This window comes from Natator depressus, chromosome 6, assembly GCF_965152275.1.
Source record: "Natator depressus isolate rNatDep1 chromosome 6, rNatDep2.hap1, whole genome shotgun sequence".
NCBI lineage: Eukaryota > Metazoa > Chordata > Testudines > Cheloniidae > Natator > Natator depressus.
In genome coordinates, this window is record NC_134239.1 from 57772913 (window position 1) to 57800370 (window position 27458).

General features: G+C 42.5%; 1 protein-coding gene across 1 annotated transcript; it reads right to left on the reverse strand.

The window, feature by feature from the left end:
- Positions 1-213: 213 nt before the first annotated feature.
- Positions 214-22777, reverse strand: LOC141989075 (hatching enzyme 1.2-like). The gene is made up of 13 exons (XM_074955332.1): positions 22709-22777; positions 22448-22472; positions 20874-20936; positions 19901-20041; positions 18180-18297; positions 17091-17269; positions 15701-15782; positions 15353-15480; positions 13790-13905; positions 13327-13549; positions 12837-12955; positions 10488-10710; positions 214-1034 (listed from the first exon to the last, which is right to left on the reverse strand). The coding sequence occupies exons 1-13, from the start codon at positions 22775-22777 to the stop codon at positions 949-951; spliced, it is 1572 nt and encodes a 523-aa protein (XP_074811433.1). The 3' UTR covers positions 214-948.
- Positions 22778-27458: the final 4681 nt, after the last annotated feature.

Consider the following 27458-nt stretch of genomic DNA (forward strand, 5'->3'; position numbering starts at 1 on the left):
TGATCATTCAGTTATTATCCACACCAAGCATCCATCCACATACATCCTCTATCTCTATTTTAATCACAATTGTTAACAAAGCGAGATGAATACAACAAAAGGGCAGGGAGTCTCTGGGTGCTGTTTCTGTTGTTACAGAGTATTGCTTTGAGTCCCTCTGTGTGTGAGTAGTTGTTACAAAGAATTGCTTTGAGAACAGACTCTGTCTTAGAACGTAGTAACACAATTAGCAGCTTGCAAGTTTCATACAGAGAGGGAGAGAAACAGTACCAAAAACCAAGAGACCTCTTAATTAGTAATACCCTGGAATTTAAACTATGGGGAATCAAACTCATTTGTGATTTTAATACAGAACTTCTTTAATATGATCCAACATAATCCCCCTTTTGACACTAAGATTTATAATCATCAGTGTCACTTTCTGTGTAGCCCATTCAAGAGAAGGTACTGTGAGGCAATTTGAGTTTGTGATTCCAATTCATCCCACATACATGATCCTAGTGATGTATCTTTACTACAAGGTTCTGGGGCAACAGGCAAGGTGAGGCACACCCACTTTTGAGGAGTCCATTCAGTGCAACCTCTAGTGTCCAATAGCTTCCCTCCCTCCCCAGCCCACTGGCTCGAGGTCCAGGTTAGCCAGAAGGATTCCATGTGTAATATGGAGAGTGGGCTAACCTTCAATACCTTTGCCTCCGGGGACTGTTGGTGTGCAATTTTGACAACAATTTCTCCCATTAACACGTCTGGTTTTACAATACTGGAAACGTATTGTGTCCATTCATATTGATAAGTGTCAAACAATGATCTCTTTCTTTGTTTTTGTATAAGGCTGTCCTGTAGCTGGGACAGAGAGCTTAATTTATTCTTAATTACCTGCAGGTTTGCAGTATTTTTTTTTTTAAACACACAACAGTGCTAGCAACAAGACAAAACATGAGACAAAACTTAGAACACAAAACACAATTTCTGTTGTGACAGTAGATACATGCTATTGGGTTGCTCTTCAGCTGGCGTCAGCTTTTCCTGATTTTCTGAAAGACAAAAAGAACATGTTTCTACCCCTTTTGGGGTGACAGATTATTGCTTAAAATATTTCTTTTACAAATCCTCTGTTTTGCCTGCAATCAGCAAGGGTAATTACCCCCATATTTTCCTGTGTTTGTTCTATAGGCAGGCCAGGTTTCAATGGCTTCTATCTTTTAAGGGTTATGGGGAAATTTTCCCACTGTTTAGTCATTAAATTCATGAGGTGGGGTACCTCAGTTTTCCTTCTTATACAGCAGACCAAGTTTATAATGTTTTTCCTGCTGTGTTAAGCTTTAAGTTTATTTACAGGTAATAACTGAGAAGCATCATTACCATATGACTTTAAAGGATTTTTCCAAAAATCGTACACATTATACATTGTTACAGGGGATTTATTATCATTAGATTTATTAAAGTTATCTTGTTATACCATGCCTCTTATTTAGACAATTTGTTTGCTGACCAGGTTTGTCCTTTATCTGCAGCTCCTTTGTGCTGCCAGTTCTTTCCTTCCATTATCAGTTAGGTAATTTGCATTTTCACAGCTTTAAATCCAAAAGCAGAAAGCGTCTATCTTAAAAGGGACACAATCAACTTTCACCAAAGTTTTGATTACTTTTTTTAACTTCTGCTTCCAAAACACACAGCAATCTGAAAAAGAAAACCCAACCTATTGTAGCTCCCTTTGGAGCCCTAATAGCATTTTAATTAGGTAACATAGTATGTTTGCATATCGTTTGCCCCTTCTACAATATACCCCACACATGTTCTGGGGAAAATGCACATTCCTTCCATAATTTAACTTCTATAACATTATCCATATTCATTTTTACATAAGGTGTAACTATTTCTTTTTTTTTTGCTTACAGAGTTTTCATGTACCTTTATCAAAGTGACAGTCTGATTACTCAGAGCCATTTTAAGACTCAGTGTTTCTAACATTGCTTCTTTTTGTTTTGTGCACCTCACCCCTGCTGTTGCTTCAGAGAGGCATTGTCTTTTTTAATTTCTTATTCATTTATTTTTTTACTACAGCTCTCATCTGCTATTTTGTTACAAAAACCAACCAACCAACCAACAAGAATCCAGAATTTTTTTTTCTATTCTCCTGATTTTGACTGCCCTGCTGCAGCCACAACTTAAAAACATTTTAAATTTTGTAAAGCATTGAGTTACCTTTTAAGGGTAAAATGCCAAATCCCAAAGCTAAACAACACTAATCACCTGTGTCCAGCAAAAAGGTCTGTCAGTTTTGCAACTTTGAATTAAAGAGTCAAATAGATTTTTAGTGGCATTATTTAAAACAAAAACAAAACTAGTTGGTCCTTAGAACTTTACACATTTACACACATACAGATAGATACATACACTTTTTCTTTTCCTTAACATCCCTCCACACTGCTCTGTTTTTTACATCTTACATTCTCTCTTTCCGTGTTCTCAGAGGCTTTAGCTTGGTCTGCCAGGAATCTTTCTCTCTTTTTGCATTCCTGGAGTGCCTCTTTCACTATTTTCAGCTGACTTTGGGTATTTGTAGCCAGCACCTTCCAATTGTCTGCTCCCTTTTCCGTTTGTGCCTTTTCCTCTTTACCTGAAGACAAGTGGAGGTAAGAATCCTTTCTTGCCTCCCACAACAACCAAATTGCTGCTGCATCTCTTTTTACAGCACTAGAAGGTTTGTATATGTGGATATACTGAGCCAATCTATCCTCTGGGTCCAAAATAGTGCAGACATCAGCTAGGGCTTGTTTAGTCCAAGGACTGTGCCCACATTTTTGAAGGATTTGTTAAAGAAATTACACCTTTTAAACAAAAGGTGAGGTTGGAGTTCCAGGTTGGATATTAGGAAAAACTATTTCACTAGGAGGGTGGTGAAGCACTGGAATCCATTACTTAGGGAGGTGGTGGAATCTCCTTCCTTAGAGGTTTTAAAGGCCCAGCTTGACAAAGCCCTGGCTGGGATGATTTAGTTGGTGGTGTTCCTGCTTTGAGCAGGGGGTTGGACTAGATGACCTCCTGAAGTCCCTTCCAACCCTGATATTCTATGATTCTATATCATTTGTGAAAGGGCCACAAAACCATTTTGCCAAGCGTTGGGTTCATCTGCCCCGAAATTCCTGATGAACTTAGTGCTGGGTGCAGGGTTAAATCAAACAAATTGTCTTATGGACCTCCACCCCATAATAAGAAAAAAGAAAAGGAGTACTTGTGGCACCTTAGAGACTAACCAGTTTATTTGAGCATGAGCTTTCGTGAGCTACAGCTCACTTCATCGGATGCATAGCATATGCTATGCATCCGATGAAGTGAGCTGTAGCTCACGAAAGCTCATGCTCAAATAAATTGGTTAGTCTCTAAGGTGCCACAAGTACTCCTTTTCTTTTTTCTTTTTACGAATACAGACTAACACGGCTGTTACTCTGAACACCCCATAATGAACTTAATACATATATTGCTTCCCTGGAAGATAGTCGAGGTAGAGAAACAAGGACTAGTTGTTGTGTATATGTAGGGAGATAAATTTACATTGGTTTCAGACCACAACTTGTTTAAGTGGCTTCATTAATACAATTTTAAAATCCACTGACAGTTAAAAGGGGGCTGGCTAAAAGCCAATGATCTTGGTGCTTGTGCGTTTTAGTAAATTTTTCTGGCATGTTCAGCTTGGTGGTTCAGCAGTACTCCAGGTTTCTTCTGAGGTTTGAATTCATACTGCCTCCAGAACTAAAAATGAAATTCAGAGAGAGACCGCAGCAAATTCCACAGGCTGTGTCACAAAACCCACTAAACTCCCCCACGGCCTTCTCAAGACACACTGTTCTCATTTCCTACCTTCAGCCATCTTATCCTGCAGGTGGTTCCCCCATCTGGCTCTTCAGCAGACAGCTGGCAGGCCCCCTCTACTTAATTCTACTCTGCAGCATCTTCTGGAGGAGGAAGCAGTCACTCACCACAGTTTTCTGTAGCAGTAAGACCAGGAAATTCCTCTACAGCTACTTCTCTACTACCACTCCTTAAACTCTGGGCTGAGTGTCACTCCAGAGTTCATGAGGATGTAAGGAAATCCCCAATGGGCAGACCTCAGTTCTTAGCAAATGGTTCAGAAGGGATTTTGGTGATGCGGCCCCATTGCTTGGCCTTTCTTTCCAAGGTGGCAATAAAGGTGGTGGGCTAACAGTCTGCCCAGGGAATTCCAGAACGTGAGGCCATGGGGACTTTGCAGGGCAGATAACTAGAGGTAATGGGGGTGCCAGGGGCTTGTTGGAGGAGATTGCAGTGAGGAGGTTCCTGTCCCAAATCAGCTGGTTTCAAAAGATCCCCCAAGTCAGGTGAAACTCACCTGCTCCTATTTTTCTGCCCTAATTGGAAATTTCCAGAGATTCATTGAGCCTCTCACTTTGCCCACCAGAATGTTCTTCACAGAAGATTCAAGCAGGCAATTTTTGCCTTGTTTGTAGTATTGTTACAAGTAATGTGTGCATCTCTAGGTTAAAGGGGGTTTTATTATTATTTAATAGCCTGATGCAAACATTTAATGCTTTGTTACTGGTGGAGTTTCTTGCAACTGGCTGCAGGTGTAGAATTTTTCAGAAGGCTGCCATGGTGTCTTCTATACACTGGCTTCCAAGGGATGGGCCAAATGGGACTAATGTGTCTTTACTTCCTCTAATTCTATCATTCCACAAGGTTCAGGTTCCAAACCAAAGGTTCAAACTCCAGATCTCACAATATTTCTTAGGTGTATTTACATAAACTATTCATGCCCATCACAGCTGAAAACATAGAATCCTAGAATCATAGAACAGGAAGGGACCTTGAGAGGTCATCTAGTCCAGTCCCCTGCACTTGTGGCAGGACTAAGTATTATCTAGACCATTCCTGACAGGTGTTTGTCTAACCTGGTCTTAAAAATCCCCAATGATGGAGATTCCACAACCACCCTGACCGTTAGGAAGCTTTTCCTAATGTCCAATCTAAACCGCCCTTGCTGCAATTTAAGCCCTTTGCTTCTTGTCCTATCCTCGGAGGTTAAGAAAAAAAAAATTCCTCCTCCTTGTAACAACCTTTTACATACTTGAAAACTGTTATTATGTCCCCTCTCAGTCTTCTCTGAAAACCCAATTTTCTCAATCTTCCCCCACAGGTCATGTTTTCTAGACCTTTAATCGTTTTTGTTGCTCTTCTCTAGACTCTCTCCAGTTTGTCCACATCCTTCCTGAAATGTGGCGCTAAGAATTGGACACAATACTCCAGTTGAGGCCTAATCAGCGCAGAGTAGAGCGGAATAATTACTTCTCGTGTCTTGCTTACAACACTCCTGCTAATGCATCCCAGAATGATGTTCGCTTTTTTTGCAACAGTGTTACACTATTGACTCATATTTAGCTTGTGGTCCACTATACCCCCGGATCTCTTTCCACAGTAATCCTTCCTAGGCAGTCATTTCTCATTTTGTATGTGTGCAACTGATTGTTCCTTCCTAAATGGAGTACTTTGCATTTGTCTTTATTGAATTTCATCCCATTTACTTCAGACCATTTCTCCAGTTTGTCCAGATCATTTTGAATTTTAATCCGATCCTCCAAAGCACTTGCAACCCCTCCTAGCTCGGTATCATCTGCAAACTTTATAAGTGTACTCTGTATGCCATTATCTAAATCACTGATGAAGATATTGAACAGAACCAGACCCAGAACTGATCCCTGCAGGACCTCACTCTTTATGCTCTGCCAGCATGACTGTGAACCACTGATAACTACTCTCTGGGAACATTTTTCTAACCAGTTTTGCACCCACTTTATAGTAGCTCCACCTAGGTTGCATTTCTAGTTTGTTAATGAGGTCATGCAAGACAGTATCAAAAGTTTTACTAAAGTCTACATGATCTACCACTGCACTCTAGTGGCTCACCATGTGATCTGTTACTAGGGTTGTTTTCAGGAAAATGCAAGGACCTCCACCAATGTGAGGGTCATGTTTACCACCCACGATCCAGTGCTGCATGGTGTAGAGAAGTATCTGCTTCATGCAGAAAGAACTCTGCACTGAGAACAGTTTGAGTCCTGTATGGAACCAGGATCCATTCTGTAATGTCTGTGCCTCAGACCCACTGCAGATTCCTCCTTCCTCCTCTTTCACCAGAAACTTCAAGCCATGCAACTTTCTAATGTCCTTCACCAACACATTTACCTAATGGACACATTCCCTATTCTGCTAGTGTCCAAACCCCTCTAATCCCCGGAGGACAGACTCCTCCTCCCAGCTGATATAAGAATTTGTGGCAGAAGAAGAAAGTCTAAATTTGAATTTTGACACTTTTAACTACAGGGATGTGGCAGATTTGTTTGAACAGAAGCAGCAGGTGGGAGGCTCAGACAATGGAGCAGAGAGAGTTCCACAGGGCTCCATCTGCAGCCTAACGGAGGCTTGTTTTTGGGGAGCGGGCTGGGAGAGCATTGGGGGAAGGAAGTGGAGAGTGAACCTGTGACTTAATCTTTCTAAAGATTGGGAAGGGAAATAGCACAGCCACCAAGGCTGCAGTAGGCTATGTTGCCCTGCGCCTGGGGAGGGGAGGAGGCGGGGTATTCCATTCCACAAGCCCCATAGTACTCTGTGGAGTACAGCCGAGCATAGGCAAACCACCCAGGATGATCTGATTTTCTGTACAAACATAAGAGTAAGAAGAATAAATGAGTTGCAGTAAATTCGCCTTTACTCAGCCAGCTAAAAGCCATATGACCTTCCAGCTAAACTTTACAGATCTGCTCCTATCCACTTCCAAGAAAGTCCATGGGAGTTTTGCCATTGACTCCAATTTCAGCAGGATCAGACCTTTGGGCATGAGTTTCCAGCCAGCTTGTTGAGATGTAGCTCAGCAGCCAGTGGCTGGGAAGGAAATATGGAGTTCGGGCTTTGAGAGCGGACAGTAGGATTGTGTAACAGAAACAGGCGACACCACTTTCTCCAGTGGGACCAAACGTTTCTGAGGTTGAAATTTTGTTCTGGTGTATTTTTCTGGTGCTGAGTATATGCAGTTCCTGTCATGATGGGGAGCCCTGCCATTCTGTCAGAAATGAACACCCTCCTTTGAGTCCAGTCTCCCCCCCCCCCCCATGGCAACACTAGTAACTACAGAGGGATTGGTGGGAATCAAAGGCAGGAGAGTGTGACATTGCTGTGATCAGAGTAACTGCAGAGGTGGGTAGGGGTTGGCGGAGACTGATGAGAAGAGAGGAAGGGAGGCTGGAGCAGAAAGAGGGACAGACCTGAAGCCATGAGATTTAAAGGGTGAAATCTGTCCCCAATGGCAGCATTGACTTCAGTGGGGTCACGATTTCACCTGAAGTATGTAGCTCAGCTGCTGCAAAGCTCTCGTAAATTTTCAGTTATCTAAGATTACCATAACTGTGGTTCTAAGATCACCAGAAATTGCCATGCCTGCAAAACGTGCCTGTAATGCTAATTAGAGTTGCCAGGAATTTATATCAAACTTTCTTGCTACTGGAAGAGGCCAGTGCTTCTTCTGGAAGGCCAGCAGCACAGTCTGAATATCACTGGTTTGGAGGGACTTGTATTCCATCCTTTGAATCTCTCTCTCTCTCTCTCTGATTATCAGATTGCTGTATAAAAAAATTGGGGGGGGGGGGGGAGAAGGGGGGAAGGAGTTTTTGAGATTCTGAAAAATGCCAAAAAAAAAAATAACAAAAAACCCAGCAAGTCACTAGGTGCAAATTCTTAGACGTTTAAACCCTGCCTGTGTTGGCCTGGCTAGGTGTGTGACCAGGTCTTAGAAAAATACAGGGGTGGGTCTAGATCAATAGTCCACTGTGGGAAAGAGAACTTGATCCTAGTAAAGGGACTTGTATTCTCCAGATCCCGGGGGGGGGTTCTCCCAGCCCTTCGGACAGGAAAGAAATATGGACACAAGCACGTGCAATTCCAAGGGGTTAAGCAACAAATATGAAAGTGCATTTTAATCCCAACCAACATTATATGTCATGCACAGGTTTGATTATAGAGAGCACTTTCTTCATCAGCTGAGAGAGAGGGTTATGAATATTACTTTGCGAGGTCTCATGTTTTGCTGTGTGTTGGTGATCAATGTACAGAGAGAATACACGCTCCCATGGATGGACTGCTGGATGGCACACAGAGATATGGCCGGACTGACCGTATCAAACAGGCAACACAATTAAATAAATATCCCTTCAGCAATAATTACATGGCTCATGAGCTGTGCCCCTGTGAGCCCCTCCTGTTCAGAGCCACACAGGGGATGTCAACACTGCAACTGGGACAGCAAGTGTAGGCATCTCTGAGCTAGCTTTGATTGAACTACCTTGCTAAATATATCAGTGCAGATGGGGCAGGATGGGCTAGCTGCCGGAGTACATACCTAGGGTCCCAGATGGGACTGTGCTTAGGTGGCTAGCCCATGCCGTGCTGGCTACAATGCTATTTTTAGTGAACAAGCTCAGGTATGTCTACTCGTGCTGCAGTCACACTTCCTGATTTTTCTGTAGACATACCTTTAGTCAGTGTCACTCCTGGCATGTAAATTGCAATCTCTTTAACTATTCTATCTTCTAACTGAGAGGCAGGAGGAACTCCCTGGTGCTCGCACTGCAGGACTCTCTTAAATTCACCATTACAATGAACTAAACAGCAGGCTAGTGAAGTGACAGAGGCTGTCAGTACTAATACTTACGAACACAAACTGATCGCCAGCTGAGATCAGGAAGAAATGCATCCCCATGGTACAGAGTACTGTACAATTAGATGAACTGGGGAGCTTTGAGACCTTCCTCTGAAACACAAAGCACTGGCCACTATGGGCACTACAGACTAGACAGATCTCTGGTTTGGCTCAGTGTGGCATAATCTTTGTTTCAATTATTTATTTATATTTAAAATAATACTACTACTAATAATAATAAAAAAGCCTCTCCCAGGCTGTAGGTGCCCTAACATCAGTAATAGCATAATAAAATCACAGCAGTGTTCAGTTGTCATTGCAATGGGAATTCCTTCCCATCCTTTCCTCAACATGGAAAGCATACCTTCAGCCTTCTCCCAAAACCTGATCCAAAAGATAGCTTTTGTAGCATGCCCTGAAGGTCACCACATTTGGGTTATTTTGGACCAAGTGGGACAACAAGTTCCAGAGACTTGGAACCCACCCAGAGAAGGCTCTCCCAGCTGCCACCTCCCCTTTTTTATCATGAGAGAAATCCAGCTCAGGCTCCCCTTCTGACCCCAGCTGTGACAGAATAACATGGGGAAAGAGGTGATCCCTTCAGTTGGCTGGTCCCAGACAATACAGGACTTTACAAGTCATAATCAACACCTTAAACTCTCCCCAGAGACTGATGGGCAGTCAGTGGAGAACCTGGAACACTGCTTTCCTGTAATCCCAGAGAGATGTCCTGCTCAATAAGTGAGCTACTCTGGTGTACACCAGCCGGACATTAGATGGGTTGTGTTCCCTAGAGCTAGCTAGAGAGAAAAGTTGAAAGAAAACCTGACACACTATAGATCCCAATACTCTATTACAAATGTATATAATTACATATCCCAGAAATGGGCGTTCGCACATATTCTCTGAGTACAAAGACTACAACAGGCAAACACATAAATGGCAGATTCCACTTTCAGATGAAATCACTTGTCAGACAACTGCCTACATCATCATGATGTATGGGTCAGAGTAGGCCTTTCAGGCTTCACTCAGGATGAAACTGCAGAAATAAAGGGAATAGGTATCATTTCTATTTGTATGCAGGGACGACATATACTTGGGAAGTATAGTATTTTATGCTAAAAATGACATTCATAATTAACAAGTTAGCAATAGTACCTCACGCTTCCATAGTGTCATTTGATTGCAGATATCAAAGGACTTTACAAATGTGGGTCTGTACGATTAACTCCCATTTTACAGGTGAAGACATTTAGGCACAGAGAGGGGAAGTGACTCACCGAAAGTCAGTGTCAGAGCTGCAATTAGAACCCAGGTCTCCGGAGTCCCCCTCCCTGGCTCTAACCACTACACTCTACTGCAAAGTAGTAATACTAGTGTTGCACAGAGATTTTCAAACGTTGTCTTGCTAAACCACACAACCCTTCTGTGTGCTCGGCAGGCATTACTCTGCCTATTTTGCAGATGCAGAAACAGATGCAGAGATTATGGCCAAAGACCAACATTTTCAAACTTGGGCAGAAGTAAGGCACCTAGAGTCATATTCAGGCATTGAAATAAGTCGCCTGATTTCTAGGTCTAAATACCTCCTGCTCCCACAGAAGTCAGGGGAAGCCAAACTTTAGGCTTTGAAAATGTTGCCTGATGTCATACACTGAGTCAGCTGCAGAGTTGGGGTTAGAATTTAGGGGCTGCTGGTCCCCAACCCCATGCTCAGTTTACTAGATTACACTGCGTTCTTTATTGCCTTCATACTTACTGAATGAATATTCAGCCTGGAATCCAGGATACTGCAGGAAGTAGTCACTGTGGAACTGGACAAGCACTGAGTTCCCAGAGGAGATGAAGCCTGGAACTAGGTCATTTGCACAGTATTTACCCTCAGAACGCGCTGTGGTTGTGCCTCCATCGTAAATAACCAGGTAGTCATGTTGGCATTGAAACGAATCCTCCAGAAGCAAGGACAATATAGTCAGTGATATCTGTCAGTGGGAGACAAGCAAAGCAGACATCTCCACTATGTTCTCAGTGCATAATTTCTGTGAATCATACAGTCATTAATGGCAGCCTGTTGAGATATTATTGGATGAGTTAGGGCACCGGAAAACATTCAATTAATAATGAGCCAAATTCTCTGCAAGAGTAAACTGGTGATTTATCCAATAACAAGCTGTTTAAGCAGGGCCTTTAGTATTTGTACAGTGCCTAACACAATGTGGGCACTACTGGAAATAACAACAACATTTAGATAGTCTCTTTCATCCCAAACTATACAAAAGGATCCCTTACACTCATCACTGATGGTGCATCACAGCAACTGCTTTCCCCTGCGCAACAGCTCTATACGTACATTTGTAATAGGAAAGGTGGGGAAACCCATATCCAATGGGGAAGATATTTAGGTGAGTAGAATGTAATTACTCAAGTTGAAATATGGACAGGTCACCAGTGCTAACCTTATGTGCACTGGCTAATCCTCTGGGGTTTTAACTCTACAGGACTGGCCAGTTTCTAAGAGTTTGGGTGGACGCGAGAGGGCACTGTGGTAGGTTGGAGGAATGGGGCATCAGAGAAGTCTGAGAAGATTTATTCAGGAACTGTGATGAGGGATGAAAGAGCAGAGAGAAGGAAAGAGCTGGGAGCTAGTTTAACATGGTTGTCATCCTTTGGCTCAGAGCCCTTAAGAGGTAATGCTTGTTTTCGAGATTTTAAGGCCTCACCACCCAACTCTTACAAAATGTGCCATAGGATTTTTAGGAACCACAGCGGGTCTGGACCTCAATTTTAAATCTCATCTGAAAGATGGCATTGCCATCCACAAAGCAAACACCATGCTGTGGCAACAGGTCAGTTCTGACTCAGAGGAGTGAAAGCTACATACTGAGTCACCCACACCACTTCCACAGGATGGCCGCTCTTACGTTCCTGCATTTTCCTGAGTTTTCCTTGGAGGTCTCCTATTAAAATATTAACTAGGATCAGCCCTGTTTGCTTGTGAGACTTAATGGGCTCACAGTGAAAGGGGGCAAGTCAGCATGTTAATGTGTCCCCTTTGGAGACTATACGAACATCAGAACAGCCATACTGGGTCAGACCAAAGGTCCTTCTAGCCCAGTATCCTGTTTGCCAACAGTGGCCAATGCCAGGTGCTTCGGAGGGAATGAGCAGAACAGGTTATCATCAAGTGATCCATGCCCTGTCACCCAATCCCAGCTTCTGGCAAACAGAGGCTAGGGACACCATCCCTGCCCATCCTGGCCAATAGCCATTGATGGCTCTATCTTCCATGAATTTATCTATTTCTTTTTTGAACCCTGTTATAGTCTTGGAGACAGAGATCTATGGATCTGCATTAATTTGGTTTACTATCTGGAAAATTCCAGCACTATTTCATTATATCTTGGTGAAATTGCCATTAACTCAACTCACTCACCCCTGTGTGTCCTAGAAACACAAAAACATTAGTGTGGATGGGATTTACTTTTAAAAAGTGGATGATGTTTAAACAGGTCAGAAAATTCAAGCCTGCCTCCATTTGTTGCACGGGTAGACAGGTGATGATACCCCTACCTGCAAAGTAGGTGCAGTTCCCTACAATCTCATTCATTTTCTTTAAAAAAGGCAAGTTCAGGAATGTTCTCTCTCAGTTCTGTGCCCACTGAAACCAACCCTCTTACACAGATATTTGAAATGCAGACAGGTTGCAGTACAAAATTAACTTAAATCATCTGGAGAAACGATCTGGAGAATTCTGCCCGTGCACCAGCCAGGGTAGAAAAAGAGGGGGCAAGTTAGGGGTGGGGAGAGAAGAGGAAGGTAGGTGGCAGAAGGAGGGTCTGCTATGCCCCCTCCACTGGTGAAAGGCTTTCTGGGAGTAGTATACCTTAAAGATGCCCCTTTTGCAGCTTTAACTTGTGTCTGGATTGGGCAGAGAAGAACCTGGGGCAGCGCCAAGGTTCTCAATGGGCACAGTGGAGAAGCGTGCCCTTCCAGTTTGATAACTTGACATTCCAAACAGCTGCTGGATATTCTACAGTGACCAGAATCCATTTGATTTGCCATTGCTTCTATCTCCAGGGCAGCCCTACAGCAGGTAACCTCAGCTCACCTTGGATCCTTCTGGTGCTATCATTATCCAGGCACAGTCTGTTAGTGGAGGATAGTGAGAAGGATACAGTGGAGACTCAAATTTCCCATTCATGGCAGTAAAAGTCTTGCCACATTGCACTGGGAACAGAAAAGGGATTAAATATACATGTGGACCCCCTTATGCACAAACACACACAGATGCCCACGCAGAGGTGTCCACACAGACACATAAACCTATACACACATTGACATGGATTATGCCTTACAAGGAGGCGTCCTTATGCCACACTAGCAGCATAAAGAGGGGTTGAGCAGCCTGTACAAAATATACCCACTGAAGGATTTTTTTCCAACCATTGTAATGCCTACGCCTTGCATCATCATTGCTCAAACATTTTTAATTTCATTTGTTTTGCATTTGATTTAAAATAATCATCCACAGCTCTGAGGCATAAATGAAAGTTGTCAGACATGGTCTCAGGCCTTACTGGGAGAGACTGGAGACTTACCAAAACTGTAAGAAGCCTTAAATTTGGGCAATGTGGTGCCATCACTGACCAACTCCACAAGCATCATGTTTCCAGAAGACACTACTGAGGGGAGCTGCACTGGTCGACACAATTTGTTCAGAAAGACAGTGTCTCTCCTGCTGCCTCCATCATAAACCAGAATATGGTTAGAAGCACAGTCTGAGGAGGTCTGGATATATAAGGAATTAAACTGCAGGAAAATCTGGAGAAAAGATCATGGAACAATTTACCAACACAGCTCCAACTCTTCCAACTTTTAAAAAGTTCACTCCTAGTAGCTGAGTTGATTTTATTATTAATTCAATTGCTCAAGTAAAACTATTTCATCTAAAATATTTATCTAATAAGTTCAATTGTCATTGATAAGAGTACCTGGAAACCGATTGCACACTTAGCCCTCAATAGTTAGCAAAGAGCATTTCATTCCATAACCACTTCTTACTTTATTTGCTGGGATACGAATCAGCCATACAGAGTTGGTATTTTTGGGGTATGATGATTGGTAGATAGTAGAGGAAAAACTTCCAGTCAAATTAGAGAGCAAAGTGCTATGGATCCCTGGGGGTGGAGAGAATGAAAAGATCTTAATGATACTGGATGCACAGAAAAAGCAATAATAGAATTAAGTGCTCGGTATGATATACACGCTCTTAATTTCCAGACAGAGTAATGAGTCTGATATGGAAACACATGTAAGGGAGGACAGTTTAGTTTGGCTTCTTACAAAGGGTTGGAATCCAGAAGGGAATGTCTCCTTCTGATTATCTATAACCACTCCGGGGCAGATTCACTGAACCTGTTGTAGGGTGGTAGAAATGACACCTCCGTATGTTAGCCTGGTCCCCTGTTCCACTGGGAGTATTCACCATGAGGAATGGTGGCCAGTACTGAAGCTGCAACACTTTATCAGGGTTTTCCTAGTGAGGAGGACAGCTTTAGTTGATGGCTGAGGCTATAACAGCTATGGGATATTCTGTGGCTACAGAAAAGCCCTGTTGATGAAGGCTACTGAATCAACACATCCTTTGGCCAACCTGGCTGTACCGTATTCTTAGCCTGGGCCAATCCACAGCAGCTGTCTGCTGTTGCAGCCTCCCCCAAGCCATCTGTTGCCAAGGTCTTTACCCATACAAGCTGTTATGGGACCTAGGGTGGATCTGGCCCTATATATACTTTCCAGGGTGAAATTCACTACTATGCATGGGGCCAGCAAAAGGGCAGAGATGCACCAACTAAGCCTCCCATAAGCCCTATGTGCAGAGGTTTGCATACCTGCACTAGGGTGAATTTTACCTCTATATGCTATCCTCTATATTGGTGGATCTCAAGCTATTTACCATTGTGGGCCTCATATGCAGCTTGTTACGTGGGACGCATCCACAATATATATATACTACCTGTGTGGCCCTGAGGATGTCACATGGGCTGCAGCTGTGGGCTGACTGGGCTTCAAGCAGCCTGCGGGTTGAGAACCACTGCTCTATATGCTTAAATTAAACAGTGTTGAGAAGGGGGCCTTTGGTTTTTCCTTTGTTTGGCTGGTTATTCCAGAGGATCTTTCCTTCCATCTTGCTCATTCTGGAACCTTTTCCAGAGGAACTACCTCTTGTCATTCCAGAAATGCCATCCATGTCCACAAATGGCTTTTAAAATGTGCATTACTGAACAGATATGTGCAAATGTCTGATCTCTACACAGGCTTTCCCAACTGGCCAGCTGATTTGCAAAAACCAATATGTTGAGCAGTTACATTTTTTTTAAATGCTGCTCTATCAGTTGGGTTTCACATTTCAGTCATTTTTATCAAAGATGGCAATTGTCTTCTAGGGAGCATATGCCAACCAATCCACAGATCTGCACCATGAACTCACAGGCCTGGAACCTGTTGCATATTGATTGTATTGCTCCATTCAGAGACCGTACAAAATATATTTATTTTTAAAATATGAGACCATAGCACAAGAGTGGATTAAAATGAATAAGGAATAATATTGGGCTTACTTACCACATTCATATAACTTATTGATTTTGGCCACATCTAGGTTACTCAGTCCAAACCTCTGTCCAATGGGCACTGTGCTATCAGGGAATGGAGTAATGGTTGCCTTTCCAGATGTATTGGAGAAAGCAAACCTGTAGTGATATGAGGAATAACACCCTAGAAGTTCACTGGGTTGTTTCATTGTTTTACCTTCAAAACACTGCAGAGTTATTTAATTTGGACTGTTGTTGAATGTAATATTCTGAAAAATATACTTTTAAATTAAACACTGCCTTTTTATATTTACAGTTCAGATGCTACTTACCAATCAGTGTTTTATAATGTAATATCAACCTAACCTCATTCTCTTACCTGTGATAGTGCATCACGGAAGAATAGTCATACTTGAGGCCCAGGTTATTAGCTCTGGTTGGCTTAAAGTGATAAAAATCACCTGTCAGTTACAATATATCATGTTTTAAAAAGTGAATCATAGTCCAGTAACAAACTAAATCAGCACAGCAACAATTTCTACTTCTACGTCAAATCAACATAGCATCCTTCACACACTGCTTTGCAGTAAGAGACAATCACATACTGAAGTGATAAGGTAATATGCTTTAGAGCTATGGTTACAGTCATCTACATTTGTGTATCTGGCATTGCACGTGCAACCCACTAGGCAGTATGTGATTTGCATCCACCTCTGTGCCCATATTGTCTGTGGACTGGGCACAGGTTGGGTGTGTAACACACTGTGACCTGTGGGTTACCTAAACTCTCTGCACGTTCATATTGAATGGGGAAGGATGGCCATGAGGTTAAGGCATTGGCCTGGGATTCAGGATATAAGGGAGGAATTCCTAGTTCTCCCACAAAATTCCTGTATGCCATTTAATTACCCTGTGCCTCAGTTTCTCATCTGTAAAATGGGAGTAATAGCACTTCACTACCTCACAACACAGGCACCGGCTTCTTCCTTTCCCTGGGGGTGCTCAAGCCCCACTCAGCCTCAGGCCCCACTCCCACTCCACCCCTTCCTGCCCCCACACCACCCCTCCCTTGCTCTGCCCCTCCTCCTCCTGCCTAGTTCCGCCCCCTCCCCTGAGCATACCCATCCCCACTCCTCCTCCCTCCCCCTTAGCGCCTCTGGCACTCTGTGGAACAGCTGATCTGCGATGGGTGGGAGGCGCTGGGAGAGAGGAGGAGGAGTTGATCAGCGGGGCTGCCGGTGGGTGGGAGGTGCTGGAGGGTGGTGCTGGCTGCCTGTGGGTACGAAGCACCCACTAAATTTTTTCCATGGGTGCTCCAGCCCTGGAGCACTCATGGAGTCGGTGCCTATGCCTCAAGGGGTGTTGTGGGGTTAATAATACTTCCTTGCCTCTCATGGTGTTAATGGAGGGTATGGAGGATACTATGGAGATAGTGGCCATATAAATAGATAGAATAAAGAATGGCAAGAAATTACAGTGCAGTGCTTCTATTTTCAAACACAGAGATGAAGAGCTAGTTAAATCCATATTCAAATGATCATCAGGATGAGACATTTACAAACTGGTTTTACTTTTTTCACCTTTTTCTGGCCACTTAACAGGGAGGCCAGCTCTACACTCTTGTACAGTCAGCCCCTGAGAGTGAGGAATTTACTTTGAGGAAAAGTTACAGATTCAGAACGTAATACTTTAGGCCTCAGAACAGTTGAGTTAATATAATTTCTCTCTGTCTTGGTCAATCGAGTTCAAGTACATAATATGGTACATACCTGGACTAATGTACTGCCATGCAATCACCACATATTTGTCCCTGTCATTCCTGTTCTGTTCATGCAGCATCCCCAGTGCATGGTTTAGTTCATGCTGAATGATTCCTTTCCTCATGCAACCCCCTTTGCGCACTGACACCACTTGGGAACCCCCAACCTTTCCAAAGTAAGACCAGCAGCTAGAGAATGAGAGAATATCATTCAGAATTCGCTGATGAAACCCGAAGGCTGGTGCTAACCCTAATTGCAATCCACAGCTGACTGGTTCAGGGGCTGCTGCTGCAGAAAGAATCACCTGTGCTGGCTAGCAAAATCTTTCTGTTCCTGTGGGAGTTTTTGTTTTTTTTCATTCTTGCCCAGTGATTGGACTTTTCAGCCAACATTAGTGTGCACTTTGAGCTGGTTTGTAGCTATAATTTTACTCTTGAACAGAATCCATAGAAGAAATAAATTGTTAAAATGCGTGAGCTGTGAACAGCATGTGGAAACTGCAGTACCTGTCACAGTTACTATACCAGCCTAGGAACGTTGACAAAGTGAACTGGGATAATAGCATTTCACTTCCAGAGAAATGGGTAAAAACCCCACTTTCGATCACAAGTGAAAACAAGTCTGTTAAAGTTTCTACCTGCTTCACTAACCAATTCAGTAAGACTGGCTGTCTGTACTCAAGAAGGGCCAGGGCTATGCTTGCTTTGAGTCAGGAACAGTGACTTGATCCAAAGTCCACTGAAGTTAATGGGAGTCTGTAGGGATCAGATTCCATTATAACATCACGGGCGCTGCAGGTCAGAATTGAGGTTCGTTGGTTGTGTTGGGGAGTAAGCATGAAAGGAATAGCAGGAAGTGCCATATGTCAAGATACATGGTCTATGGGCAAAGCTGTTATGGAGAGGTACTGGAATAGCAGGGGGGCTGCAGATCAAGATTAAGGTGCATCAACAATGTCAGGAATTCTGATTGCTTAGTGCCTATTTTACCTGCTCTGGATCAAGCCATTGAGTAGTCCCTCATGTCCAGAAGTACTTATTTTACTCACAATTAATTTTATAAATCAAAAAGCGACAGACTCAGTGCACTGGCACCTACCCATCCTTTGGAGAAATATATATATAGTCAGTTTCCGTTGTGCGGTCTACAAAGTGAATACAAGTCAAGGTCTCATACTCTTGGATGGCACCAACAATCAGAGCTTTCTCTTCATGAGCTGGGGGAGGAATAGATATAGTGCTTAGCTGATATAAACTGGAGTCATTAGCACACCTGTGTGTGTGTGAGAGAGAGAGAGAGAGATGCTTTAGGGCAGCAGTAGCCTAGTTCTGTGGCACTAATAACTTGCCAGAAGCCATAGGGCTGCACCTAATAAACAAATATATTTACATAAATGAACAAACATGCTAGCTGCAAAGCTGAAATAGGGGTCTGATCCTGAAAGGGCTCTGCACACAAGGCTCCCATTGACTCCAATGGGACTCCCTACGCACAGCACCGGCAACATCAGGCTCTAAGGCAAGATCTTTAGAATATCATAGCCCAGACCCTGACTTAAGAAGGGGCTATGGATTTGAGACCATAGAGCCCTGTGTGGCAAAGTTCCATCACCCGTGGTGAAGGTGTGGGAGCAGCAGCTCACCCCAAGGGTCTATCTGCCTTATCTCCAACTGACCAGTTCCTCACTTGGCTCCTATTGCCTAACAGCAAGTGCAGGAAACTAGGCACCAATCAGCTAGCTCAGCACAAAGATCAGGTAGTGTTGGAGTGTTCATATGCCCATGTGGGAGGTCACAGGAAGAAACTGGAAAACCTCCTTCTCCCTGTGTTTAAATGGGACAGGGGAAAAGGAATTGCTGAGATCCAGCTCTAACACCTAGGGTGGGGGAAGCCCTCTAAAGAATAAAGAATGGAAAGAGCTGGAGGGAAAGTTGTGTCCCATTGTTGGCCTTCCGGCATCCAGGGAAGTGGAAACCTTAGGAGGGTAACAGCGGGGCAGTTGTGTGCAAAGTAAAGTCCACACAACCTACTGCATATGTTGTCTTAAGAGGCCAGCTTCAGGGCCAAATGCTACATGTGGCATCAGGAGTGATCTACAGAAAAGATAAGTTTGTGCAGAAGAGTCAGGATGAATGAGAAAATCTACCTACCACACATTCACCACTGTAGCATCTGGCCCAGGGGAAGAGTCTGGGAGAAAATCTTCCTCAGGAGGCCCATACAGACTTTTGGTGGATATGTACTGGAGGCGGGGGAGCCCGAAATCCTGACTGACCCATGCCCTATTAAAGCTTAATCCACCTCTGGCTGGGAGGAAGGGCATCTCTTGGCTCTCTCCGCTACTCCGTGCCCACAAGTGTTGGCATGGCGTCTGGAAAGGAGAGGACTTTCACCTCCCTATATCTCCTCTTTTCCCCTCTTTCTTCCCCTCTCTCTCTTTGCCTCTTGACTGTTGGGAGGGAGAGATTTTCGCCTTTTTTCTCTTCTCTTGTGTGTGTGGAGGGGGGGGGGGGGGATGAGATGGGGGAAAGGTGAGGAAGCATTCCAGTGACTCATTCTATCCTATGGGAAGGTGTTTGGGGAGAGGCAGGTGTCTCCTCTCCCTTTTTCAGCCCAGCTTCTCTACAGCTATTTGACAGAGCCAGCAGAACATTAATTAGTGCAACACTTAATGTAGCCACATCATTGTGTTGAACGTTCCATGCTGAAATACAAGTCCTATGCTCTCAATAGCTCTTCATGGGCAGAAAAAACTGGCCCGGGAGGCTGCTAGTTGGCTGTTCCTCACCCATGTTAGCAATGTTAGAATGAAATCTTACTGTAGGAAGAAGAGATGACATAGGGGATGACAACGAGTCCATTAGATGACTTGGGCCAAAAGCACCAGTTAAATGGACAGACAATGGCATTGCGATGTCTTTTGGGGGTAATGTCACCTTCATATAAACGGGTCTTGCTGCCTGTGTAGATGAAAAAAACCTGTTACTGTCAGTTAAAAAACAGAACTGTGTGTATCCTACTGTACATATAGTGACTGAAATTCCACCAAGGGCCTTGTTCTGCCAATGTGAGAACAGATCACGAGTGATTCCTAATGTCCTGAGAACCCACTAACAGAACTTCAGACTATACCCCAATTCAGAACACCTTTGAAGTCTGGGAAGTCCATGTCTGAAATCAGGCATGGATCCTTGCTTCACGGCTCAGGCTGATCTTTAGTTATAAGATTCTGAAGCTTAAAGCAAAAATGACATTGACTTCAGGTCTTGTAACTAGCAGCATTTGAGACCCAGTTACTATGAATGACCCCAAAAATGCAAGCCAAAGCCACTTAGTTTCATTTTTCCATCCAAAAATATTCAATGCCATAGGTTTTGCCTTATTTCATAGCTAAACAGAGTGTCACTTGGCTTCATATAAAATGGAGCCCCTTTTATTCTTGCAAGATTTGTGAACCTGGCAAACTTTTCAATTAATCTGGTCTGAGTTTCCATTTTGCAACAAAACCTGGAACCAGGTTACTTCCTTGTGGTTTGAGGATTTTGCTGATATTTCCCATAGCTCTACTTGGGAGCAAGGTATTTACACATAAGGTCAAACAGAAGGAGAAATCTGAGAACAACGAGTTCTGTATAATACAATGTAATTTAAACAAACTGAGTCATACTTTCAGTACAAGGTTCTGTCAAATCTTTCCAGGGATTTTTCCTAGTCCTGCTAAATTTATAAAGGATAGCTCATGTAAAGAATCATAAGAAACTAATTCACTGCATTTTGTTTTAAATTGATTACCTTTATTGGATTTTAAAATTAAACTAAAAATGGTTTCTTCTTCACTCTCTGGGAAGGCAACTCCTGCAAGAGATATCAAGGATGTGAAACTTCTTATGCCTTAACAGTGTGAGAAAATATGGATTATAAAAATATAGCACATGGGTACCTGGCATGTTCTTCTCAATATCAGGGAAAATTCTGACCCTACTGAAGTCATTGGGAATTTTGCCATTGATTTCAATGGGGCCAGAACTATATCCTTTGTGATGCTATACCAGTATAAAAGGCAAACCTATTGTAACTGTGTTCTTTCCTATAACAGTTATCCTTGTCCGCCCTTCCATGCTCTTCCTATTGTTTGTTACACTCACTTGGTTTTAGTTCTGAATTAATTGTAAACTCTCTGGGGTAGGGACTCTTTACTATGCATTTGGACAGGGCTCAGAACAAAGGGACCCTGATCCTGGCTCAGATCTTTAGGTACTACTACAATACAAATAATAAGTCCAAAAGCAGTTTATGATTATTCAGAATGGAAGGTGCTATATAATTAGACTGATATAATTAGATACTATTGAGGACCTGATTCTCCACTGTCTTGAACTTTGTGTCATCATTTATACCTGAGCAAAGTGGGTGTAAAATGCTCCCAAATCTGAATTTTGCACTCATGCTGGTGGTAGCATTTTTCACCCATTTTGCACTCAATTTGTAGAGGTGTAAATGAGGCAAGAGGATCACAGTGGAGAACCAGGTTCTAATTTGCCCTTTCTTAAAACCCATTTTATATGATCTCTCTCAAAAATGGCCTCATTTGTAAACACCCTAATTATATAATATAGACATTTTAAAACTATTGTGCGCAATAGTGTAATATCCAATCATTCTTTCAGTGTTCTGAGGACAAATGGCTCTAGCTTACAGTTCAAGATGTCCTCATATGCTCCCTGATGTCAATTATAACCTTGCCTCTTATGTGGACTGTGCATTAGTCTCCCACATGCACTAAACAACTTGCCTCTGTTAAAGCTGTTCTTAGAAAACTGTTAAGAAACTCAATAAAGATTAAAAAGTAATTGCAAAAAAAGTAAAACTTTTATTTGAAGTTCATGATAAAGCAAAGTGCTTTCAATCTGGAGCAGAGGGGAAGGATGACAAGAACAGCTCTAGAAACTAATGGCAAAGTGTTGTAACTTCATACCAAGGGAGCCCTAATAATGGAGAGTTAATAATGGACATTAGGAGAGAATATTTCCTATTTAAGAAGCAAAAAATAACAGGGTGAAACACAAGTACCATTTAGAAATAGTTTCAGAGTAACAGCCGTGTTAGTCTGTATTCGTAAAAAGAAAAAAGAAAAGGAGTACTTGTGGCACCTTAGAAAGCTCATGCTCAAATAAACTGGTTAGTCTCTAAGGTGCCACAAGTACTCCTTTTATTTAGAAATAGTTGTAACCTGAAGCAGTAAGATATGCCAAGCTCTTTGCATTTATGTACTTTAAATTTAAATGATTTCAGCTCAGTAAGAGGGCTGATACATTCCTGATTTTTTTATTACAGTAATTTTCTAGTATTGTATAAATCACACTTACCTTCATAGCTTTGTTCAGTGTTCACCTGCAAGAAAAATACATTTTTTTCACATGCCAGTTCTGTCAGAAATGTAACACATCTGGAAAAAGGGAAACTGAAAAGAATCAAAACATTCAGATTAATTAAAAATAATTGTCCAACTTATTTCCTAGCATGTTAAAAGGGTGGAGGGTGGGGAAGGTATCCCAGCCACCCAGCAAAGAAATAAAAATCACATACAAGAAACAAATCTGTGAATGGCTCTGCTGTTTTACTCTCACCTGGATAGGGAAGCCTACACTGAAATAAAAGTGAGATGCAAAAAGGACTAGTCGAATCTTCAAGTCCATCCTCAACGTCTGAAAACTTGTCTGGAATAGTGACTATGACTCACAGTTCTGGAGATACCTATTTAAATTCTTTGGTACCTTGCTGTGCCTCTACCAGATTCTGACTATTCATGCAAGAAGACGGTGTGGCCAATCAGTTGTCAGGAACAGAGAATTAGAGAAACAATGGACTTTAAAACAAACATGAGAGATCTCTGGAGAAAGGTGTCCAGAGCCTTATCACAAATGTGGAGGGACACTGTCAGATGAACATTAATACAATTTTAAAACATCATTGCAATACCTTTGGTTATTAAAACTAAAATAATTTAGTAATTCTAATTCACTTTTCTCCCTTCATATGAAAAATAATGTATTCTTTTCACAGTATTTTACTGGTAGTGCACAGAAACTGGTAGAAAACTATTTTACAAGCAACTATCAAGTGCTTCCAGATGTAGCTCCATTTGCTTTAACTTGTTTATCAGAGCTTTTACAAACCATCCATTTTATTATCTATTGTCACCAGTTCTGCTGTAGAAGAGGAAAAGAGCTTCTGGGGGAATTCTACGCCACTGCACGTGTGCATAATTAGTGAGCCATGCATTTTTTTTATATATTTTTTTTGTGTGCAGAAAAAGCCTCTGCAGGAAAGTTGCTGCAGATCTGCCTCTTGCCCACCAGAGGGCGATGTGGTGATAGAACAGAAGGCTCAGAAGGGCTAGTGGGGGATGACAAACTGGGGCGGGGCTGAATGGGAGTGGACTTGCAGGGCCACTGAGAGGAGGGAGGTGCAGGGCCGGATGGAGGAGTGGGTGTCTGTGGGGGTGGAGGAACACATGTAGACAGGGGGTGCAAGAACACATGGAGGTGCAGGGACAAATGGGGATAGGGGAAGATGTGCCTAACTGAATGGGAGAGGCTAGGGGTCAGCCAGGGTCTGCATGGGGGAAGCTCCTTAACAATGCCTCCCTGCTTCCCCTCACCAAAAAAACTGTTCCATACTTTTCCCACCCATACCCAACAACCCTCCAAATTCACACCCAGGCTTCTTCCCAGCAATTACTTCCCTCTCCCGCAACTTCTGTGTAACCCCTGACTCCCCCAAGCCTTTGCACTGCTTCTGAGGGGTGCGGGAAATATGGTTCTGTACTGCAGTTTAAATGAATTATTACTCAGAGTTCTGTATTAATATGCCTAGTAAGGAATCTATTTGTCAAAAAACATTTCCTGAATCTTTTTTGTTGTCGATATTATTACAGACATACTTGCTGACAGGTATTTTGAAAGAAATCACCAAAAATAATTGAAACTGGTGTGATTATATAGTGTTATTCTGAGAAATAAATATGCAGAATTTGAAAATATTGTGGGCAAAAATTTAAAATTTTTGTTGCAGAATTTTTAATGTTTTGGTGCCGAATTCCCCCAGGACTAAAGAGCTAAATCCAGGGTTCTGAACTATCACTGCCTCTTCCATTCCTTCTGTGATATCCAAAGGGCATGTGCCCACAACCATGCTGTGACATGCCATCCGGGGCTATCAGGAACTTTATAGCCATTAATGGCATAAGTCTCTGATGGTTTCCAGCCACCAACTAGGCAACCAAAATTTTATGGTGGTCTTTTACACTAGGATACACTAACTTTTGACACCTCTTACATCCCTGGTAAAAGGACTTCCCTTTCTAGTTAGAAAAAGTTGGCTTGTCTTTACTTCACATGTACTGAGCTCCTCTTCTAATACTTGAGCAAACTTTTCCTTCCAAAAAGCACATTGCTGAAATCCTTCTATGGAATAGCCTCCCTTGGATGAGAATATCCATTCCTCATAAAGCAGCTTTAATGCCACGGGCTGCTATCAGGCCCTTGGTGATCTATCCATAGACCATACTGAGCAGAGATAGACAGACCTGGATCTCTGAACATATCTCTCTGGTACTGTAGCTTGGTGGCTCCCCTCTGTACAGCTGAATAGTTCAGTGGCTGAAAACAAAGGATGCCTACCAGGTAATTGGGCTTTTTTATTGTTATGATTTATTGGGTGTGTTAAGCCCAGTAGTAATCAGCATGTAGAGAGGAAGGATGGACCAATGACATCTTTGGTGTTAGTGTTATACCAATAAATTCAAAACCAGCAGGATCCCATCAAAGGGAAAAAGGCAAAACACCACACCCACCGCGAATACAGAAAGAATCATAGCGAACAGCTAGCTACAGCTACAACATTCCATTCAATCTCATATCCACTCACACATTCATTCACACACACACACTCACACACACACACACACACAGGTTCTGCAAGGTTGTTATCATAGTTACCAGCCTTAGAGTTGCTCATGCCAAGCCACTGGCCAGGTGGCCTGGACATGAGGAGGGAGCAGGGCCTTGTCAGATGCTCATCTGATGCTCCTGGAAGTTGGTTTGCAGAATCAGACCCCAAAGTTCTCACTTTTTAGAGTCTCTTTTTATAGGAATTTCTTCCTAGGCCAGTCTGTGGGAATTGCTTCATCATGCTGCTGCTGAATCAATCAGCAGATAGCACATTCCTGACGGCTCCAAGAAGTTATCTTGTTCTTTGGTTCTCCCATTCTTGAGGCTTTTGGGTGGATTCCAGTCTGCCCTCCGGGGGTCCTCTGGTTATTTCCACTTGACGCCTTCTTCAGCCGATGGACACTGGATTCTTAGGCTGGCACCTCCCTGATCATTCAGTTGTTATCCACACCAAGCATCCATCCACATACATCCTCTATCTCTATTTTAATCACAATTGTTAATACAACAAAAGGGCGGGGAGTCTCTGAGTGCTGTTTCTGTTGCTTTGAGTCTCTCTCTCTGTGAATTGCTTTGAGAACAGACTCTGTCTTAGAATGTACTAACGCAATTAGCAGCTTGCAAGTTTCACACACAGAGGGAGAGAAACAGTACCAAAAACCAAGAGACCTCTTAATTAGTAATACCCTGGAATTTAAACTATGGGGAATCAAACTCATTTGTGATTTTAATACAGAACTTCTTTAATATGATCCAACATAATCCCCCTTTTGACACTAAGATTTATAATCGTCAGTGTCACTTTCTATGTAGCCTATTCAAGAGAAGGTACTGTGAGGCAATTTGAGTTTGTGATTCCAATTCATGCCACATACACGATCCTAGTGATGTATCTTTACTACAAGGTTCTTGGGCAACAGGCAAGGTGAGGCACACCCACTTTTGAGGAGTCCATTCGGTACAACTTCTAGTGTCCAATAGCTTCCCTCCCTCCCCAGCCCACTGGCTCGAGGTCCAGGGTAGCCAGAAGGATCCCATGTGTAATATGGGGAGTGGGCTAACCTTCAATACCTTTGCCTCCAGGGACTGTTGGTGTGCAATTTTGACAACAATTTCTCCCATTAACAAGTCTGGTTTCACAATACTGGAAACATATTGCATCCATTCATATTGATAAGTGTCAAACAATGATCTCTTTCTTTTTTAACAAATGCATCAAACCCTTAATATTTCCCAATATGACCCAGAACATTTGTGTTCCAAAGTAGCTAGTGCAAGTATCTGCATTTCAGTGCATCCCATAGCTATGGCTGTGTAGTTTCCTATTTCTAATTTTTTTTTTCTTATGCATAAGCCATGTGGTAGTATTAAGCCATTGCCAAAGATTCCATTGGCCTTGTAGGTTACCCAGACCAATTTGGACCAAGTCTACATTGGCATGTACTTGTTTTTGTATCAGGCTGTCCTGTAGCTGGGACAGAAAGCTTAATTTATTTTTAAGTTCCTGCAGGTCTTCAGTATCTTTTTTTTTTTTTTTTTTTTTTTTAAACACACAACAGTGCTAGCAACAAGACAAAACACAAGACAAAACATAGAACACAAAACACAATTTCTATTGTGACAGTAGATTCATGGTATTGGGTTACTTTTCAGCTGGCATCAGCTTTTCCTGATTTTTCTGAAAGACAAAAAGAACATGTTTCTATCCCTTTTGGGGTGGCAGATTATTGCTTAAAATATTTCTTTTACAAATACCCTTGCTGATTGCAGGCAAAACAGAGGAATTGCCCCCACATTTTCTTGTTTTTGTTCTATAGGTGGGCCAGGTTTCAATGGCTTTTATCTTTTAAGGGTTATGGGGAAATTATCCCACTGTTTAGTCATTAAATCCCTGAGTTTTCCTTCTTATACAGCAGACCAAGTTTATAATGTTTTTCCTGCTGTGTTAAGCTTTAAGTTTTATTTACAGGTAATAACTGAGAAGCATCATTACCATACGACCTTAAAGGGTTTTTCCAAAAATCATACACACTATACGTTGTTACAGGGATACTTATTATCATTAAATTTATTAAAATTATCTTGTTATCCCATGCCTTTTATTTAGACAATTTGTTTGCTGACCAGGTATGTCCTTTATCTGCAGCTCCTTTGTGCTGCTAGTTCTTTCCTTCCTTTATCATTTAGGTAATTTGCATTTTCACAGAAGCTTCCTGCTTTTGGATTTAAAGCCATCAGCAGCTCAGAGACTCTATCTTAAAAGGGACACAATCAGCTTTCACCAAAGTTTTGATTACTTTTAACTTCTGCTTCCAAAACACACAGCAATCTGAAAAAGAAAACCCAACCTATTGTGGCTCCCTTTGGAGCCCTAATAGCATTTTAATTAAGTAGCATGGTATGTTTGCATTTCTTTTGCCCCTTC

Coding starts and splice junctions, on each gene's coding strand:
- LOC141989075 (XM_074955332.1), bottom strand. CDS start 22,777: ATGGACTTGAAGATTCGACTAGTCCTTTTTGCATCTCACTTTTATTTC. Junction 13,906..15,352: donor CAATAAGTTATATGAATGTG/GTAAGTAAGCCC, acceptor CTCCACCCCCAG/GGATCCATAGCACTTTGCTC. Junction 13,550..13,789: donor TTCGTATCCCAGCAAATAAA/GTAAGAAGTGGT, acceptor TCTTTTCTCCAG/ATTTTCCTGCAGTTTAATTC.